The 20,021-nt window shown below is 40.1% G+C and overlaps 1 protein-coding gene across 1 annotated transcript; it reads left to right on the top strand.

Moving 5' to 3' along the window:
• Window positions 1-8,745: 8,745 nt before the first annotated feature.
• btbd3b (BTB (POZ) domain containing 3b) lies at window positions 8,746-13,175 on the top strand. The gene is made up of 4 exons (XM_085922268.1): window positions 8,746-9,056; window positions 9,983-10,073; window positions 11,589-11,707; window positions 12,143-13,175. Exons 1-4 carry the CDS (start codon window positions 8,746-8,748, stop codon window positions 13,173-13,175), a joined length of 1,554 nt encoding a protein of 517 aa, XP_085778394.1.
• Window positions 13,176-20,021: the final 6,846 nt, after the last annotated feature.

The following is a 20,021-nucleotide window of genomic DNA, read 5'->3' as shown; positions in this document are numbered from 1 at the left end:
TTGTATACTGGATGAGCTAATGGCACCACTGTGGCATATGAGATCATCCTCATTTCAAATACTCCATGCTAAAATACAAGGCAACCTGTGGAGATGCACCCTTCTTTCACCATGGCAGTATGAGCTATTCTATGACATTGCCCAGTTGTGTCATTCAAATGTAAATCTAATGTGCGAGAGTAGCTCTCAGTACGCATCAATATACAATACAGATATTGCCATCTTTTTTATATAAACCAGCACAATAAAATATATTCAGAATAAGAGGTACAAATAGGTGCCAATATTAAAGATATGTAAGAAAAGCTTGCTTGCCTCAAATAAAAGTATGAGAATGTTAAAATTCTTAAAATATACACAGACAGTATACACTGCATATTGATGAGGTCAAAAGTCAATTTAGTCTTAGTTAAAATAAATAATCGTATAATTCTAACATGACAGCAGTACTCTAGTAATTATGAGATCAAATTAAATGGCTGTGAAACTTTGATAAGAGGCTAACTCAAAACACTCAAACATCAGAAATAAAATGTGACACTTTCTTGTTCTGGGTTGACTTGTATTAAGACCAGATGTTTCTATATGAAGAATAATTCAATTTGGTATTAAAAATGGCCCTGTGGGTAAAGTATAAGAATGAACGACTGTAATAGAATGCTCATAATATTCATTTATAGCTACGATATAACGACGGGCATTCCGCTGGCTATCAAACACCAGCGGCATGAAAATCACTTGAGTGCTTACCAATGTGTGACAATAGCAGCACAAATAACTCATCTTGTCCTCAGATGAATAATTTTACGGGGATTTTAAGACACATTTTGTATTTGTGGAAATCTAACAGACCGTAGCCTGTGCCACATTGAAGGAACATTCTTTCACAACCATTGCTACAATTAAAATCCACCTTTTCAAACGTACTTCCCATTCTCAAGATATAACCAGAATGCATCTTTTTTTATCCACACAATTTGTGCCAAGAAGAAACTATGCTAGGAGAGCGAAATCGGATTTTGCCAGCTGGGCTCACATTTCACAGAAAAGCCATATAACAGATGTATTGTTATATAGTAAATTATTTGAGGTAGCTTGGGAGGGTGAAGAGAACACGCTCAAGATGTTCCACTTCCGCGAGCCACTGATTTGATGATGTACCCTCGTGTGCACAGGAACACAGTGTAATGCTTCAAGCGTCTTTCACTTTGGTGGGATAATAATACTGCTGTACCCTTGCAATGACAATGCTCAATCACAATCAATGTACATTTAGTGAAGCATATTTCCCCTAAAATCAGTCTGGAAGGATAATAATTTATTATTATAATTAATATAGCCAGTACTTCCCTCTGACTGACTTCCATATTTCATTTGCTGATTGTGCATGTGTGGGAGCATGCACAGTCAGCGTGTGACACTGTGTGGGCAAGTTTTCAAGCAGAGCGGACAAGCTCTACATTGGACCTGGGCGGCACGTCGGATGTGGTCATGCCCCCGTAATGCTGATTGCAGCCCACGAGCCCCTCGCAATGATAAATTCGTCTCACAGCACTCAGGGCTGGAATGCAGCTGCAAAGGAACACTCCCGGTTGACTGTACAAGAAACCTTGGTCAAATTGTGAATGCAGATGGTTGCTTTAAGATGTTTTGTGTGTATGAACAAAATATTTTGGGGAGTTACAAATGAATTGCAAAACATTTTACCATTCATCTATTTTTGTTAGTGCTTGTGCTCAGAGGTGAGGTACACCCTGAACTGGATGTTTCTCTATAATTTAGGAAATTACATGATGCTGTCTTTTCTTTGAGCATAAAACAATATTTTAGATCAATCACATATGCTTCATCTTCAGCCCAAAACTAAGAGAAAATGACAGGCTTAATAGAATTTGTGTTTAGTCACGTTGGGCTCCTCATTCAAAGGAAGTGAAGGTTAAATGTTTGAGTTGTGGGATTTGGTGGGATTACATTGATTGACAGCTGTCTTTCAGAGTGTGTGTGTTTTTTTTTTTCTTCTCCAAAACCTATTTCTGCATTAGGCTCATATACGGTACATATCACAAAAATATAAACATGACTTGTAATTTTGTTCCCATTTCATTTATGTTTGCATTGTGAGATGTAAATCTTATCAGCAAAATGAATATGTAAACACATTTGTCTGACTGAAATTGTACCAAATTGGAATTTTCTTAGGAGAGCAAACACACAGGGTAAGAATACTATTTTATTAAAAGACTATTTTTCAGTGTGTATAAGAGAGTCATGCACTCGTGACGCAAGGTAAACATGTGATACTTAATTTGCTCGATCATCCGTGCAAATGCCCCAAGTTGGAAGCTGACCCCAGTGTAAGGAACAGTTCTACGCCTACCTGCACTCAGCCATAAATAAAACAACTTCCACCGACAAGCTCATTTCTCCATCAGGGATTTTTATGCAAGAGTGGGCCCTGACGGTGCATTATAGAACACATCAGAACTCGCCTGGCAACACCGCCCCCCACACACACACACTCCTTGATTACATCATTGTCAGCTGACCGGACAGAGGTGCAAGACAGTTTGTCAACAGCAAATTTTAAGCAGATATGACTCAATGTCAATAAATGTAGTTTTGACAGTGCTTCGAAAACGGTCTATTTTTTTTTTCAGATGTTTGCGACATTCATTTTTCTCTTTAAATTTTGACCTTCACAATGGGGATTCTTCCATGCATTGTAAATCATAGCTATGAAGTTACAGAAAACATTCCATTTACATATATTATATATATATATATATATATATATATATATATATATATATATATATATATATATATATATATATATATATATATATAAGAAAAATAGTAAAGATTTGATGACCAGTGTTATTTGTGTAATTGACGGAGTGCTATAAGTCTGCAGGTAAAACCATTCAACTAGTCATTACGTCTCACTAGGTCATATAGAAATCCATTCTTCCTTGTTTGTATTGTTACACCAGCGATACACCAATCAGAGAAATGTTGTAGTGGCACAGAAACCAAAACGACTTCTCAACGGTTTCAGACCAGAGAAAGCAAACTTCAATTTACACCTTTAAGAGTCATAAGGAAAAGCGATACAAGAACATTTAGGACAGACCAGAACTAAAACTCAAAAACGTTTCTCATTCCCCCCGTTTCTTTAGCACTTATCCTGTCGAGTGTCACGAGGAACTGGAGACTATCCCAGCACATTACAATCACATCACCCAAACAGAAATACAGACCGACAAGGACAGACAACCAATCTCACGTCTCATTATTGTTATTTATGACGATAAATTGTAAAAGAATGACAAGCCTTTCATAGCAGCCAACACGTTACTGTGATTAGTGCCATTTTGTTTGGGTTAGATACAGTAATAGATTCAGAAAAGGTCACCCCCACCCCCATGGGACTGAGGCAATCAGGAAACATTAACCGTGAGAAGGTTAAGCCATCGGCTTTCATTGCAGCACAAGGTAATTAGTGAAAATGAATAAAAAGAGGTGTTGGTGACACATACTGGATTCAAATTGCTGTGAACATTTTTATGTTAACGCAGTGTCAGAGATTAGCCTGACGGCTGGAAAAGGATGGGGATGTGTGGCAGGGGTGGGGTGTTCTGGGGTACAAATGGATTAAGAATCGTCTTTGAACGGCTTCTCCCATGTGCTCCACAAAACCATATCTCACTTTTTAGCTTTTCCACAGCTTTCTGCCGGGACTGTTTACGCTCAGTTCAAAAAAAGGCAATCTCCCTCCTGACCTTCTGTTGCCCCGCGGTTTGTTGATTAACACGCACGCATGTACACACGCACATACACACACATACGCACACACACACAAAAAATTGAATTTCATGTTCCAATATAACACAGTGTGGTCAGCTGACAGCCTCCAAATTACAACAAGCCTCAGCATCAGGCCAATGTACTGAAGTGCCCTAACAGTAGTATGAAATAAATCCAGTCACGTAATCTTAAAAATCATTTGTTGTACGACAAATACTGTTTTTGAAGCCTTTTAATATGTGCTTAAATTGCATTGTTCTCTGCCAAACCCGCTCTGTGCCTCTGTTATGATGTCATTTATAACCGCTGGACAGCTGAGCCCATCATTGCCCATTGTTTTCTCCCGCTGCCACTTTTCCCTTGCTTTATTGGGATGATAAAATGTGTGCGTGTATGTTGATCTCCATCAGTTATTGTCTAGTCAGGATTTTCCTTTCTTTATGTCCAGTCAGGATTTTCCTTTCTTTATCTAATACCTCACAGTTGTGGAAGGAAGGTTCAAATCTATTCTTCCAGAGGATACAACTAGGATGGCAATAAGTGGTTGGCAAATGCAGGAAGTAAAGAATTGGTCATTCCACTTTATGACCAAGCCTCCTTGTATACAGCTGCATCTGCATTCCCATTCCCATATGAGCCGTATGGTCAGCTTTTTACAGCATCCATAGGAAAGTTGGCCAAAGACTCAAGAGCCTTATCAACACCTTACTCTCCATATTTTAGTGGGTCCAAGCAGCAGGTGTTCTAGTGTTGCTTAAACAGAAAGCAATGTGTGCAAAAGACAGCAGACATTTTTTAGCACACAAATTGACAATTTCTGTTTTTAGCTTGGCACTTAACATGCCTTAACGACTATTCAACTAATACCATGCATGTCACTGTATACAAACCCCGTGGACATTTAGAGGGACAATCAATAATATGAATAGTGTGTTCTAATTATTTCTTTTAATAGGAAGTAAGACAGACAGAGCACTCGGGAGTAGTACAGAGACAATGATTAATTGTAATGATTGGTGAAAAAAAAATGACTGCAGAGAGAATGAGATTGGTACAGACCAATTTAGTAACTTCAATAAGGACGTGGACAACAGTTACAAGATCTTCACTATGCTGCCATTACTTACCATGTCCACAAATAAAGGACACGAGTGCGGTATCCTGAAAAGTGCCCTTGTAGCACCCATTTTTATGCATTTAACCTAAAGTTTGTGGATCCCTAGAGGCTAAGTTTTTCTGAATAAGCAAGTGCAATTTCAACCATACATATTGTGACTATAGACCCACTGGTTTCGGGGGTAAAGAAATTAAATTATCATTGGTTAGAAGTTAAAAATCCTGATGGCGTTATCTATTTTAGTCTTATCTCAGGAGTAGGGAAATTCATACTTGGAACATCATCAGAAATGAGTGATACTTCAGTATCCTCCACAAGGATACTTTTAGCTACTGGGCGACTCTACCACTTGAGTACTGTGGCTCCTTGATGATGAAATTTGTGAACAAGGAGAAAACATCTAGAACTGTTCTAAAGGAACTTTAAGTCATGAGATTCGGGAAAATTGTCAGCGTAGATCCCTTTCTCCTGTCAGTCACCTATAATTATCATCTTTTTCTTCAATACAGATTCAATTTGTATTCCAAATGCAGTGGCAGCTGATGAATGTTTCTCCAGAGGGAAACAAAGACAGTTTTGAGTGTCAATTCAGAAGCACATAAAATCAAAATAAGTTTTTCTACAGACATAATGTAAACAAAATTTTTTCGAGGCACAAACACATTGAAAAAGGGGACCGGCAAGACTAATTTTGACACAATGAGTCGAGTGTTCTTAGGTTTGGTCAGTTCTTCGGGCTTCGTTCTCCACTTAACAGTCAAGAAGATATTTAGTGCCACTTGGTGGTAAAGTTCAGTCAGTTTTGTCATTGTGATTATTTTAGATATGTTTCAGTATGTATTCAAAACTCCACATACGGACAAGTTCACTGTTTAGGCAACACCTTCTGGCAGCTCGATACCACAGAAGGTACCATCATTTATTTTTTCAAAGTATTTCCACATTAACGACAGCAGAAGTGTGTGTTTCCTCACGCGCGTGTGCATCAGTGTGTGTAACTTTCTTCCAGGCCTGCATCGCAGTTCTTTTTTGTCTCATCCTTTCTCTGCCAAAACTCCCAGCAGGTGCCTCTATGCAGAAGAGCTCTTCCACAACTTGAGTTCTTATCTGAGCTCAAATTTATGACGGGCTGGCAGCCAACTCCACCACATATGAGATTGTTTTTTTTCAATCTACTTACTTATTGGCTGGAAAATCCTAAAAATTAAATTAATTAAATAATCAAAAATAAAGGGTATTACTAAGAACAACTTTGTTTGACTTTGTGAACGAGCCAAAAATTGGCATGTAGCCTCAAATGTTTTTTGTTTTTTTTGACAGAAGAGCACAAACCTGTCCTATTTTAAAAAAAGTGTGCTCACACAAGGTCCCCCATATGGTGGTTAAAGCAACATAATAAAATGTTGATCGAACAAATTTTACAATTTACATTCTAGTAATTATTTGAGCACAATTTGTGAAATTCTCAAAATAGTGCATTTGTTTATTTTCACACAACAACTCATCACGAGGACTGCATAACCGTGGAATGACACCATCACACTACTGTTGGGGGAAAATAAATACTACGGAACAATGACATTGTGTGAGACAAAAGTTGATAGTGTGCCTGTCGCTGTGCCATCATTATTCAACTTGCAACAATGCGCTTTCGGATGATGAGATAAAATGCAATCAAAAAAGCAGGAAGTCGTTTAGTATGACAGTGCTATACACAACCATTTGATTTATCATCAAACTGTTAGTTAAACAGTGTGTGGTATACAGCTTTTAAATCAAGAGGTATTCGCCTTGTCAAAGAAGAGGCTTCAGAATTAATTGCGTATTACTGCACCATAGTCAGTTGTTCTGTGTCCTAAATGTCTGTCCTGCTGAAGCGAGTAGATGTGGTTTCCAAGGTAACATCTCTAGTGGCCGGGCTTTTGAGAGCACCGTGCCCTGTAATGTTGGTCCCATGTTACCATAGCAAATGTCTCTGTTTTACATCGCACACTCTATAAGGGGGCTTTGTGGGCTAATGCTCCTCAGTGCACAAAACACTGAGACAGTTAATTGGGGATTATGAAAAAATCAATACTGGAGTTCAAAGAAGTGGATAAAAAAAATAATACACCTTTCCCACCGTGTCTTGGGGTTTGGGATTTTTGCTTTTGTTTTTGCAAATAACATGGCAACACAGCTCGGCAGTATCAACAACAGGGTTACTGCTTCTCAAAACTTTAAAGCAAGGTAAATATCGAATACTTTAATATTTCAATTGATGTGCAGTATAAATATTGCAATATCAGCATTTGATTCTTTGGTACCATCTCACACAAACATTTAAAACATTTTAACACTGCTCCTTTAAATAGAATCCCCACTGTGTAAAGTGCCAACTGCGCAAGAGGAGCAAAAGTGCATGCATTATACATTGGGCAAAAGTGCATTGCATTTATGGCTCAGTCCATTGCTCTGCAGAGAGGACTTCACAAGAACAATTCTTCTCAGTCTCGAATATATTGTGATTTTTTTGTTTATTCTGTCCCCCTACCCCAAAAGAAAATGTTGATTTAAGCAAGAATTCAATCATGAAAGCGGTAAAAGGCAAAGCTGTTGTTGTAAAATTAATCATGATTGCTATTTTAGTCATTTTTATTGGTGGTGCCAGTATTTTTTATAATTTCATAAAAAAATGTCCATATTATTCATAGTTTGTTTTCTACCACTTGTCCAAATTAGGGACGCAGGTGAGGTGCAGCCTTTCCCATCTGACTGACAAGAGAGAGGTGCGGAGCAACATTGACTGGCTGCCAGTCAACTTGCAGACACAAGTTAGACAGACCCAAAAAAATCTTCTTCAATATGAGCGATTGAGACTCACCCGCAAGTGAAAAATGAAAAGTATGTGCATGTGTCATGAATACAGAAAACTATTTTGAAGGGAATAGCAATGTAAGAAAAAGCATCAATTAACTAAAACTACATTATCATTGCCTTTTCAAACGACAGCCTGGATGTGACAGCTTCAGATAAGGCAAAAGAAAGTAGATTTGTATGAGAATAGATCATTCCCGTGGCAGATAACTGTCTCTTTAATTGAGACTTTGACAATTACATATTCAAGTATGGGCTGCATGAGCCAATCAAGAAAACTGTGCATTGCCATTGGCCGCATTATGAGGAGTTGTGTGTAATGCGAGGGTAGGGTGGTGTGTGTGTGGGGGGTGTAGAGGGGGCTGGAGCGCAGTCTCCTCCGTGCTCTCCCATTTAATCTCTCTAGTCAGCAGAATGTGCGGCGGGGCAGAGCAGCGCAGCGCAGCATCCACCAACAGCATCCAGGATGGCGACTGGGCTCATGGAGGAATCAAGCGAAGCAAGTGTTGAGGAGAACGTATAAGCGTTCCAAAGAGGGGAGAGTGAGCTGTAAAGAAAAACACAGCTTGGGAGATGAGCGGGACCGAGGCGTCGTTGCTGTCTGTCTGAGAACCACTGCAGCAGCATTAAATCTGAGGCTGTCAGACCAACCCTCAGCAGAGCGACAAGAGGGGGAAGAAGCTATTTCAAGAGCGAGTCTCATCACGCTGAACCAGAAATGGAATTCACAAGAGCAAATTTAAGTTCACCCCGAAGAAAAGTGGATGAAAAGTGTGGACTCTCCTCTTTGAAGAAATAAACAGACAAGCAAGTTTTGAAGTCTCCTAGTGGATTAGTGAGTGCTGCACTGCGTCCGAGGCGTGCAACCTTTGCTGTCATCTTCCCAGGTCCTCCCTCGCAGCTGTCTCCTCCTGGTGAATGTCCTTTCTGCGCTCTGTTCCACTGCTCAGCAGTTCACCACACTCATGGTCGATGCCAAGGGAAGGAACATGAAATGTCTGACTTTCTTCTTAATGCTGCCTGAGTCAGTGAAAAGCAAGTCAAGCAAAAGCTCCAAGAAGGGGAATGCCAGTGGCAGCCCCAAATTGCCCCCAGTCTGCTATGAGATTATCACTTTGAGGAACAAGAAGAAGAAGAAGATGGCAGCAGACATGTTTCCCACCAAAAAGCCGGCACCTGCCACCACTGTGCAACAGTACCAGCAGCAGAACCTCAACAATAATAACACCATACATAATTGTAACTGGCAAGGACTCTATTCTACCATCAGAGAAAGGTAGGCAACCTTACAAATCTTGATGGCTACTCAACAAGGAACACAGGATAAAAAATGAACGTCTATGTGTAGAAGCGCACCCAGCCCTCAATCGGCCGGGGAATATTCTCGTTGACACCACCTCTATGCGTGTCGACTTTGCCGCTCCAACAAAGGCTGGACAGGCATGAGGTGGACTTTATATGCACAACAGGGCCAGATTGTTCTTTTCTAAAGGCAAAATATTTACTTTGGCCGGAGAGCAAAAAAAATCGCAGCTGTCCAGTGCAAAACCGTGCTTTGTTGTCGTCTCTCTAGAACATTTTGTTTACCTACCACAGTGCTCCTCTGCTCAATAATACATGAACAGTTTCATTGTTGGGTCTTTTGGTAGACAGCTTTCACTTGTTCTGTCATTTATGGAGCGCTACACTTTATGCAATCTTAAACTTAAGAGTAAATGTTTGGGCAACTATACAGCTTGGTGGACTATACTGATTGATTGATTGAATATTTATTGATCCTCGGGGGTGGGGAAATTCAGGCCCCAGCAGTATTCATACCACCGGGCGGGTATATAAAAGACACACAGATGACAACTCACTAGGCTCCCATAAGGCTGCCACACAACGGCGCCAAAACGAAAGCCAGTAAGTGCGGAAGTTAAAAACCCTTGGAAACGAAGCAACAAGACAAAGGTAAAAAAAAAAAAGTAACAGCGGCCAACGAGCCCCCCTCAATACCCAAAACACACAAAATAGCCTCCACGGGGTCCATAAACAGGTGTAAGGGCAGTCAAGTTCAACGGTGTGGTTCAATGGAAAGCAGGTAACACAAATAATCTGGTGCTTTAAAAATGTTCACAATATTTAAACTGCCTAATTTGTATAACAAATAAGCCATACAAATACCTTTTGAAGTTATTTTCGTTCTTTTTGTGCTTGCAGAAACTCTGTAATGTACAACAATGAACTAATGGCAGATGTCCACTTTGTGGTGGGCCAGCCTGGAAGGACCAAGCGGTTGCCGGGACACAGGGTAAGGATTTTACCATCCAGTTAATTAAGTAGAAAACAACATCAGAACTTTATAAACTGTTTTAAAGACTTCATGGAACTCGAATCCTTTGTGCTCCTCTCTCACTTCGGCACCACATGTGCCTGTTCGAGACAGTCCTCAATTATTTATGTAAATGAGTCTGGATGTAAAAAGGGTGAGGGGTTTACTTCCTCCTTGCTCCACACAAGATCTTTGTGTCTTGATTTTTTGTTTTGGAAGGAGGGGGGGTGGCAATTACATTTTTCAACTGTCTTAGAACACTGCACAGCCACGAACAAGAGCGCAATGCATTCATGTGCATAATCAGAACTAATTCTGAATCTGCGGACAATGTATACGCAACAAAGAGCAATCGTTATTATAATCAAGTCTTTTTTCCTCCTCTATGCTTATTGAGAATGTTTTTCTTTTTACATCCGACATCTTTGTCTGATTTGCCCCTCTTTGTGCTCCAAGAAGTTACCATAAATGATTAATTAGACATTATGTCTGGACAAAGGGAATTGCTTAAAAGCATATCTATTTTATATGGATATATTTGAATATTCACTCCAAATCCAGATTATTTTGGTGCTGTCAAAAGCGCTCTGCTGACTACCCTCTATTTTCACCGTAGATTGAGTTCTGAGGATTTTGGGGTCTTCATACGAGACCTCGATGTATAATCTACAGATAACTTTGTGAGTGCTCTTTGAGAAGACAGTTATGGAAGGACATGTTGGATGACTTGACTGCACTTAAAGGCTGAAACATTATGCCAGTTGGGTTTAATGACGTTCAATGCAGCATTTTTTATTGTCTCCATTTGGCACTTATAGCCAAAAGCCAAGAGGTGCGACTAAGCACATCTTAAACTGGTCCACAATTGACCTCACTTTATGGAAAATAATCTTTAATATATGTGTATTCTTTTGTTGAAACAACGATTGGGTTCACTGTACCATTGCCCACTCATAATAAGAGTGGTCTGTGTCACATGTCCCAACCTACTCTCACTTAAACTGCAAAACCCCCTTTCCCCCCCACGCACAAGTTGAAAAATACAGTACATGAGTACGTAGCGCCATGAATGGATTTGCTCTCATTTCTAAAATTAGTGTTAGCATCGTGTTGCACCCGGTGCAGTCAAGCTGCGATTAGTCATTAATTTCAGGAAATTGAATTTTCACTATTCAATGGTGTGATTAGAAATTCATTTTATTCGATCAGATGCAATCTTATTTGTTAGAAACATGCCTCTTCATCCTGAGTGTAAATACCGCTCTATCTGGCTGAGCGTTGTTCATTATAAGAGAAACTGAGCAAACACAGCCTCCATTAATTACATCTGGGGAATGGTTCAATAGCTGTGCCTTAAATACACTGTTGCACATTCACACACTATTCAAATCAAATTACAACTAATCAACTTTTTCAGGTTAAAGCGTCGCTTGTTTGAATCAAACATGAGAACCAATTAATAGATGCCTTTTTTTCGCCCCATTTTTTTAACAGTATGTCTTGGCGGTGGGCAGCTCAGTGTTTCATGCCATGTTTTATGGTGAACTGGCTGAGCATGATGACGAGATTCATATTCCGGATGTGGAACCAGCTGCATTTCTGGCAATGTTGAAGTAAGGATATTCTTTTCTGTTTGGCTCAAACACTATTCTCATTGACCTTTTATGATATTGCCTTTATATTCATGGAAGGAGATACGAAACATTTCCTTCAGTCAACATCACTACTGGATTGGCTTTTCATATGGTTCATTTGTCACACTATCAAGGCTTTAGTGACAAAGCAAAACTGTTTTGCGTGCAGTGGGAACAGCACTGAATCTTACTGTGGTGGTTCAAATACTTTATTACTTAAATGATGTAGCTCAAAAGACATGTACCTTGACTAAGAGACCAGTTTACGAGCTTTTTGATGGATGTGCTGCTGCCAGGCATAAAAGGCAGTCAAGGCACCGCCGTTATGCTTCAGTCCTTGTTTTCCAAGTTGCTTGTTTTCCAGTATAAAATAAGTTCATCATAGCAAACTAGTGTACCCGCTTGTGTCAACAGGTACATCTACTGTGACGAGATTGACCTCAGTGCTGACACAGTCTTAGCCACTCTCTACGCTGCCAAAAAGTACATTGTCCCTCACCTGGCACGTGCCTGCGTGAACTTCCTGGAGACCAGCCTGAGCGCCAAGAACGCCTGTGTACTGCTCTCTCAGAGCTGCCTGTTCGAAGAGCCCGAGCTGACTCAACGCTGCTGGGAAGTGATCGACGCCCAGGCCGAGCTGGCTCTACGCTCCGAGGGTTTCTGCGACATCGACTGCGGGACCCTTAAGAGCATCCTTAAGCGAGAGACACTCAACGCTAAAGAGATTGTTGTCTTTGAGGCGGCGCTCAGCTGGGCTGAAGCTGAATGTCAGAGACAGGAGCTCACTTTGTCCACTGACAACAAGCGGAAGGTTTTGGGCAAAGCCATGTACCTGATACGCATCCCCACTATGGCTCTGGATGACTTTGCCAATGGAGCGGCCCAGTCGGGCGTGTTGACACTTAATGAGACGAACGACATCTTTCTTTGGTACACAGCTGCCAAGAAGCCCGAACTTCAATTTGTCAGCCAGCCGAGAAAGGGTCTGGCGCCCCAGCGCTGCCACCGCTTCCAGTCCTGTGCCTACCGAAGCAATCAGTGGCGTTATCGGGGCCGCTGCGACAGCATCCAGTTTGCTGTGGACAAACGGGTTTTCATCGCCGGTTTCGGACTTTACGGCTCCAGCTGTGGGTCAACAGAGTATAGCGCCAAGATCGAGCTCAAACGCCAGGGAGTGTTGATGGGACAAAACCTGAGCAAATACTTCTCGGATGGCTCCAGCAACACTTTCCCTGTGTGGTTTGAGTACCCGGTGCAGATCGAGCCTGATACCTTCTACACGGCCAGCGTGGTTCTTGATGGGAATGAACTGAGCTACTTTGGACAGGAAGGCATGACAGAGGTGCAGTGTGGAAAGGTGACATTTCAATTCCAGTGCTCATCAGACAGCACTAATGGCACAGGGGTGCAAGGAGGTCAGATTCCCGAGCTTATCTTCTATGCCTAACGTTTGCACTTGAGAAAATGTAAAAAAAAAAAAAAAAAAAAAAGATCACTCTGTGTAACGTGGCCTGGTATTTATTTTTTTTCCACTATTCTTGTGTACTGTTTGACTTCTGAAAAGAATCTTGAGCGTATTATGTGTGATTTAGGTGAATGGGTTCCTTGATGAGAACCCAATGTATTCAGATAATGATGTGTAGAAATATATAGACGAAAATACAAAGAAATCTATCTTTGCGCTTAATGTGCATGTACATATGAACATATGTAAATCGTTAAACGTATATGAGGGCATACTTATGACTGTCCTCGGAAAACCCTTTTATGATGAATCGATACTCTTCTTATTTCTACTATGTTTGCATAGAATGCACATATATATATAGCAGCAATACATCACATTCTTCTGTATTCTCTAATGAATATCTCATGCGATTAGTGGTCTGGATTGTCAGCATTATAACAAAGGGGAATATAAAGACTTACACTTATAGTCAAAGCACTGTGTTTAACACTCATCCGACATTTGTATTTGAGTGGTTGTGCTGCTTTTTGGTACTTTGGATCTACTAATGCTGAGAGTTCTTAGATTAGAGAGCACTTTGAGACACTATTTTCCCTCTGTAGCATGTTGCTCTGAACTTACAATCACCCTTTTCACGAAAACTTCATCGGTGTTGTTATGCGCACAGTAAACATCCATAAATGATCATTAAAAAGTGATGTTATCCCCTTTCATGCCTTGAGGGTTCTCTTTTTTTTTTTTCCTTCTCTGATTGCATTGCAGTTTAATGTGGACTGCTAATTGTTGTTGCACCTTAGGTTTGTTTTCACAGGGACAAGATCAATGGTGGACATGTGTGCGTGCGCGTGTGCGTGTGTGTGTGTGTGTGTGTGTGTGTGTGTGTGTGGTGAAGCAGACTAGAACTGCTTTTGTTGAAAAGATGCACACTTCAAGTGTGTGCACGGTGTGTTGCAAACTTGCACTGATGTTTTGTAATCAAAAGGTGTGTTTTTCAGTTGTTATTCATGATGTGAAATTTGTTTTGCTTGAAATTGAAGAAAATCCACAGTTTGGTCTGAGACGACAAAGGATGTTCAAGTCCTGTGTTTACATTCTGGGTGACTACTGAATGTGGATGATTGTTGAAGCAAATAAAGAACAACAAAAGGTACTCTTTACTTGTGATTGCCTTTCATAAACTAGAGATGATATTTTAATGAAACTTTATTCTTCCACAAGGCAAGTAAACAGAATGAAGTCTAATAGCGGTAAGTGTGAACGGAGGGTTCACATACTATATGAAGCAATTACATTTTATGAGGGATGGACAACATTAGACATATGCTCAGTTTCACTCTTGGAACAATGATTCAAGATTAATATTCTTAAACAAACATGATCGTGTTCTTTATCCATCTACAAGCTTTACAGTTAGCCAGCCAGCATATTAAATCATATGACCGACAGGAAGTAAGAATTGAACCAAGCCGCATTTCTTTTCTTGCACAGCAATAACATGGGGCTGTGTGCCTAAATGAAATCATAACAGTATAAACATGTCTTCATCTCTATCCAAACCTGTATTTTCTTTCATTGCACGCAATTTGAAAGTGAATCTTTCAGGAAGGAGCCTGGTGAAAAAAATGGTCGTAAAGCAGATAGTTGACTGTCAATAAAATCGGTTAGTACCTCTGACAGACCGAGGGATCATGAAGCCCATGATGAATTGAACTAAATTCAGTAAAGGAGCGAGACGTAGTTTCCAGTGTGGTTTCTCGTAATTGTGTAGCTAACATTGTGAATAAGGCCAATAATTGCACTGTGGAAAGCCTATGGAGACCGAGGCAAGCCCATTATTTGATTTAAGTGATGTAACTCCACTTCACCTTAACCCAAAAATAGCTGATTAATTGCAACAACTCAATTAATTCCCAAATATTACAATTGCACAATTGATGTCACTCTTTGTTTAAGCATCCATCATACACTAACTATGTGATTAGCCGTTCTTGGTCGAGAATAATCTTTTTTTAATGAGAGGTGACGATTATTACGGGGATCACTCAGTTGTGGTAGAAGGAAATGTAATTAAATCCCACAGGGATAAGAATAAAACACATGGTTAGGCATCTAAAAATAATTAGTTTGTCATTAAAGGCAAACCCAGAGTCACCACGTGTGTACTAATGAGGAAGACTATGCAGATTTTGCAGTGTTTTTCTACAAATATTTACATAACAAGGTAAAACTATCTCAAGGTTACGATAATAACCAATTTACAAACTGTTGCATCCTGTTTAAATTCGCCAATCACTTTACAGTCCAATATTTTTATTATTCATAAATTAAGAATTTGGTATTTATAGAACACAGTGCCACACTTTTAATAGAAAATTGAGACACCAGAAGGATATGAACAACAGAGTGAAAGTAGTTTGGTCTTTTTATTTTATGTCCATAATCAAAAACAAATTGCACTTGCTTCATGGCATGCTTTTCTTTTGCTTGTTGCAATTGTAAACATGAGACACAGAGTTGGAGTAGAATGGAAGGTGCACACTAATGGCACAGAGAAAAACTAATGTTGCAAATGAAAGGTGACAAAAGGTCACAAAGTTCAGCAAGGTGTTGCAGGGAGACCAAAATAGGGCTTCCTATTGCTCATTTGTTGTCAAACTGCAGCGCTAAAGAGATTGAAAATACGAGAGGTATTACTTGCAGTAATCTCCTATCTTGGAGCTGCTGCCAACCACATGGGATCGTGATGCGGTGCACAAGCAGCAGCCCTGTGATTGTGTGACTTGTTTATCTATTTATTTATTCATTTCTACCACCCTGCGCTAAAATGTTTCAACTGCCGAGCCATTCAGAGACCAGCTTTTATGTAAGATTAGCCTGTTCACAGTGATGTTGCTGAGCTTTGCACGCAACAATAGGGCTGTGATTTCTTGAGGCAAACGCTTTGTGTATGTTGAAGAACTCTTGCTGGGAAAAAAAGGGGAAATGCACTTTCCTGAAATTGAATAAAAAAAGTTGCACAGCTTATTCAAACCGGATGCAAATATATCCACCACACTGTAGCGGGCACCCAGAGGGTAGATTAATAAAAGTATCTTGCAGTGGTGCAGAGGTAAATACTCGTTTTCCATTCTAGCATGCCTTTCCAATGAGGTGTGACCTCTGCAGATATACAGTCGTTATACAGAACTCCATCCATCCATTTTTTACACCATTTGTCTTCATTCACGAGTGAGCTGGAGCCTATCCCAATTGAGAGGCGAGAGAGATTCAACACTATTTGCTTCTCAGCCAATAGCAGGGCACTTATGGACAAACAAGCCTACAAGTTCACATTTACACCTATGGGTATTTTTAGTCTTATGCCAACCTAACATGTATGTTTTCAGAATGAGAGAGGAAGCTGGAATAGGAAGGTTATATGAGAACCCTGACACACTAACCGCTTCAAATTCAGGGGAGAAAAAATGATGTCATTCTGAAGAAATTAATTTGTTGCTGTATTACAGTCCTTTCTTTAATTGTACAACTATGGTTATGTTTAGCTTTTGCCCACAAATAGCGCAATGAGGTTTGATCTTGAAAACTTGAATTATGACAGCTTCCTACAGCGAGAAGTGCTCAGGGCTGAACATGAGTTTTTGTGTGTACTCCAGAGCTGCTCCTCATGTTGTCTAAGGAAGCTTCATGGCTTTGATAGTATACACTAAAGCGAGAGGGCCCTTTTCTCCCCAGGGTCTGATATAATGAGTGAGGAGCTTACTAAACATGATCTGCAGCTCTCACAAATAGGCTACTTGAAACAGCTGGAGTCCGAGAAATAACAAGCAACGGTAATGTATTTGTAGGAATGCTATCTGACTCAATTTGGACCGTGTAATGTGTTTAAATATGATACAGGGGTAGAGACCAGAGTGGCATAAGATGCTGTCGGTGCTGATTGCGGACGTAAACATTGGAACAACCGTTTTCCAGTCTGTAGCATGCAGTGGCAGATTTCAAATGATTGCCTTCAAGGTTTGAGGCTGGGAACAAATGTGAATAGAATTGTACTGCACGGTCTACTAGAACCACCTCCCATGGTCGGGATTTATCTTGTGGAAAATCTTATCACTTGGTAGCATAGAGTCTGGGAACCAAAAGAAACATCTGAATTAAGGTATTTGTAAGAGTCAGCAGAAATTCTCATAACTACATGAATACATTGTGTTTCTTAACACCCATTAAAAAAGTACAAGTGAATTTGCTGAATGTTCACTTTTCTGCAGTGGCCATTGTGGCTATAAATTCCTATGAAAGACAACTGACCTCTAACTTTCCTAATTCCAAAAGCAGAGCATCTTCCTCAATTCCACGTATAGCCTGCTTATCACTGGAAGTCTGTCACCAAAATCAAACTACCGGCGGCATTCAAAAAGGCAAATCCAAGTAACGGTAGAAGCTGGCATCATTAAATCTTTGAAGAAGAGACTCGGCATTCAGTCAAGTAGGGATTGGGCGTAATGCACCTTTGCTTTCATAACAGCTTCACATTTCCATATTCCGTTGTGTGCATAAACATCGTCACAGCTGCGGCATCTTGGCCTATTTGTCAAGCCGATAATGAATCTGATGTTTACAAAGCAAAGACTCTCTTCTCATCCCACTATTAAGTCGGTAATTACGGCAGCTGCCTCTATTCTCACTCAATGACAAAGACTTTCAAAGATATAAACTCTTTAAAATCTGTTTATTTCTTTAGGTTAACAGAGTTGAAGGGAAACGGTAAAACACATTTCCGTTTCGATTACCACTCAAACATTCAATAGTTCGGAACTCTGGAGTTTAAAAATAAGCTTGCTCATCTTCATTAAAGAGTTTTGAAGTAGCTGCTGTCAGCGTTCATCCAAACTGACAAAAACTCTCTTGGCTCTCACCCTTTTCTGAGTCAATCCCCAACCCATTTTGCCACTAGTGCCCTCAATAATGGCCTCAGTTTAATCTCCAGCGTGCCTTACCTTTGCCGTCTTTTCATTTCCCTTTGAGATAGTAAAGCTCTCACTATGAGCTGCTGGAAACAATCACAGGACATGGAATGAATAAGAATGCTGTATTTTGAGGAGATTTGCCATGTGTGACTATTTTGTATTCTCCTGCAGCACATCCAGCTGTGACTAAACATATTATCATGTTTTTGTGCAAAAGAAAGCCATAGGACATCTCTTATAAATGCACGTTTACATACCCTATGTTGGACAAAGATAACGCAATTACATGTAAACGAAAGAGAGTGCACCAGCCTCTTACTGTATATTTCTACCAAATAGCCCTGCACTCATTTGCACTAAATTATACTGTATGTGTTCATCAGGCAGAAAATTGTCCACAAAGATGGGCATTAGGCATTCACTCAGCATGGCGTAAAGAAATGCATGCATGTTTATTTTTCATGGTTGAAAAGAAGGCTTTCTTCTGGAAGTCCAATAACTTCGAAATATCAACAGAAGCTTGCTATTGTCGTATCAAATTACTTTTTCATGGTAGTGATGGATGCAAAAGCCTACAAAAAGATTCAATATTACATTCGGGGCCCATTTTTATATTTGTGAAGGAACTATATTACAACTAAGATTCAAACAGGGGTGCAGATATGGTGCACATCGGCATTAAAAATAATAAAACTGCACTAGATTTAAGGGTGTCACTGCTCATTAAAAAACATTTTGCAGGAATTAAACGTGCGAGTACGCTATACACAGGCTACAGTATATACAGGAGATGATATAAATTGAAACTGGGTCAAGGTGGCTCTGTAAATGTAACCCCCCCAACTTGCAAATGTTCCAAAAATGTAATTACAACAGATAAACTACTGCATTATTCTATTTCCTCAAAGAAAGGTCTAAAGTTCTACTGTTCCAAGATAAATTATTCTGTGTATGGATTTATCTATGTATTTGTCTTATCATAATAAAACAATTTGCAGTGGTGCAGCAACTCGGTGACACAAGTGAAGAATGAAACACAAACAACTGTTTCGTCAAACGTGGCAAGGACAGTAATGATACTTTGGGCAACAAATCATGTGAAAAATTCACATCAACACTAGCTTGACTAAAAAGGTCCAATTTCTGTTCTCGTTTGTATTTACTCCCCCGCAGATTTCTCAATTTAGATAACCCTTGGAGCATCTCTCTACCAATGTCAAAGATCTATCAATGGCAAAAAAGAGGCACGTGAAATATCAAAAGGCCAAGCATCATACTCAACAAGATTGGAGTGCAGGTGGGTGGGGGTAGCTTACACCATTCTGAAATGCTGCACCTCCAGCGATCTTTCCGAAGAGGAGGGGCAGTTGGAATCCCATCTCTCTGTGATGAAATTCTTTTCATCGTTCCTCATTTGCATAACAAAGGTGCATAAATCGTATTATATATGGCAATGTGACACTGTAAACCTCTATAAGAAGAGTGTCGAACCAACACTCTCCTCTTTTTTTCCAGGAATCATTGCGGGTTTGTGTGCACACTGACTTGAAATGTTTCCCCGTCACAACCTTGCACCTTTCATTTCATGTCGTTAGAATGTTCATGTCATTTAAAAAGGCATTCAGCCATGCAACTGCAAGATATTATGAATGCAAATGACCTGCTATTCCCTGATGTCATACACCCTATTTAAATGCATCGTTTTAAACAGCAATACTATCGAAGTCTCGTGAACCACTGACTTCGTTCTCATGGACCCACTCAGAGTTCAGCGAAGCACAGAGACGAAGGTGTCGGTCCGTGATATTTCATCACAGGTCTATTAGGCTGACAAAAAAGGATGAGATGTGACGAAGGGCCA

This window comes from Syngnathus leptorhynchus, chromosome 10 (genome assembly GCF_054491065.1).
Source record: "Syngnathus leptorhynchus isolate UIUO chromosome 10, UIUO_Slep, whole genome shotgun sequence".
Taxonomy (NCBI): domain Eukaryota; kingdom Metazoa; phylum Chordata; class Actinopteri; order Syngnathiformes; family Syngnathidae; genus Syngnathus; species Syngnathus leptorhynchus.
Note: the sequence above shows the minus strand (reverse complement) of the source record. Positions and strands in the feature narration are given on the sequence as shown.

Coding starts and splice junctions, on each gene's coding strand:
- btbd3b (XM_085922268.1), top strand. CDS start 8,746: ATGGTCGATGCCAAGGGAAGGAACATGAAATGTCTGACTTTCTTCTTA. Junction 9,057..9,982: donor TATTCTACCATCAGAGAAAG/GTAGGCAACCTT, acceptor TTGTGCTTGCAG/AAACTCTGTAATGTACAACA. Junction 11,708..12,142: donor GCATTTCTGGCAATGTTGAA/GTAAGGATATTC, acceptor TTGTGTCAACAG/GTACATCTACTGTGACGAGA.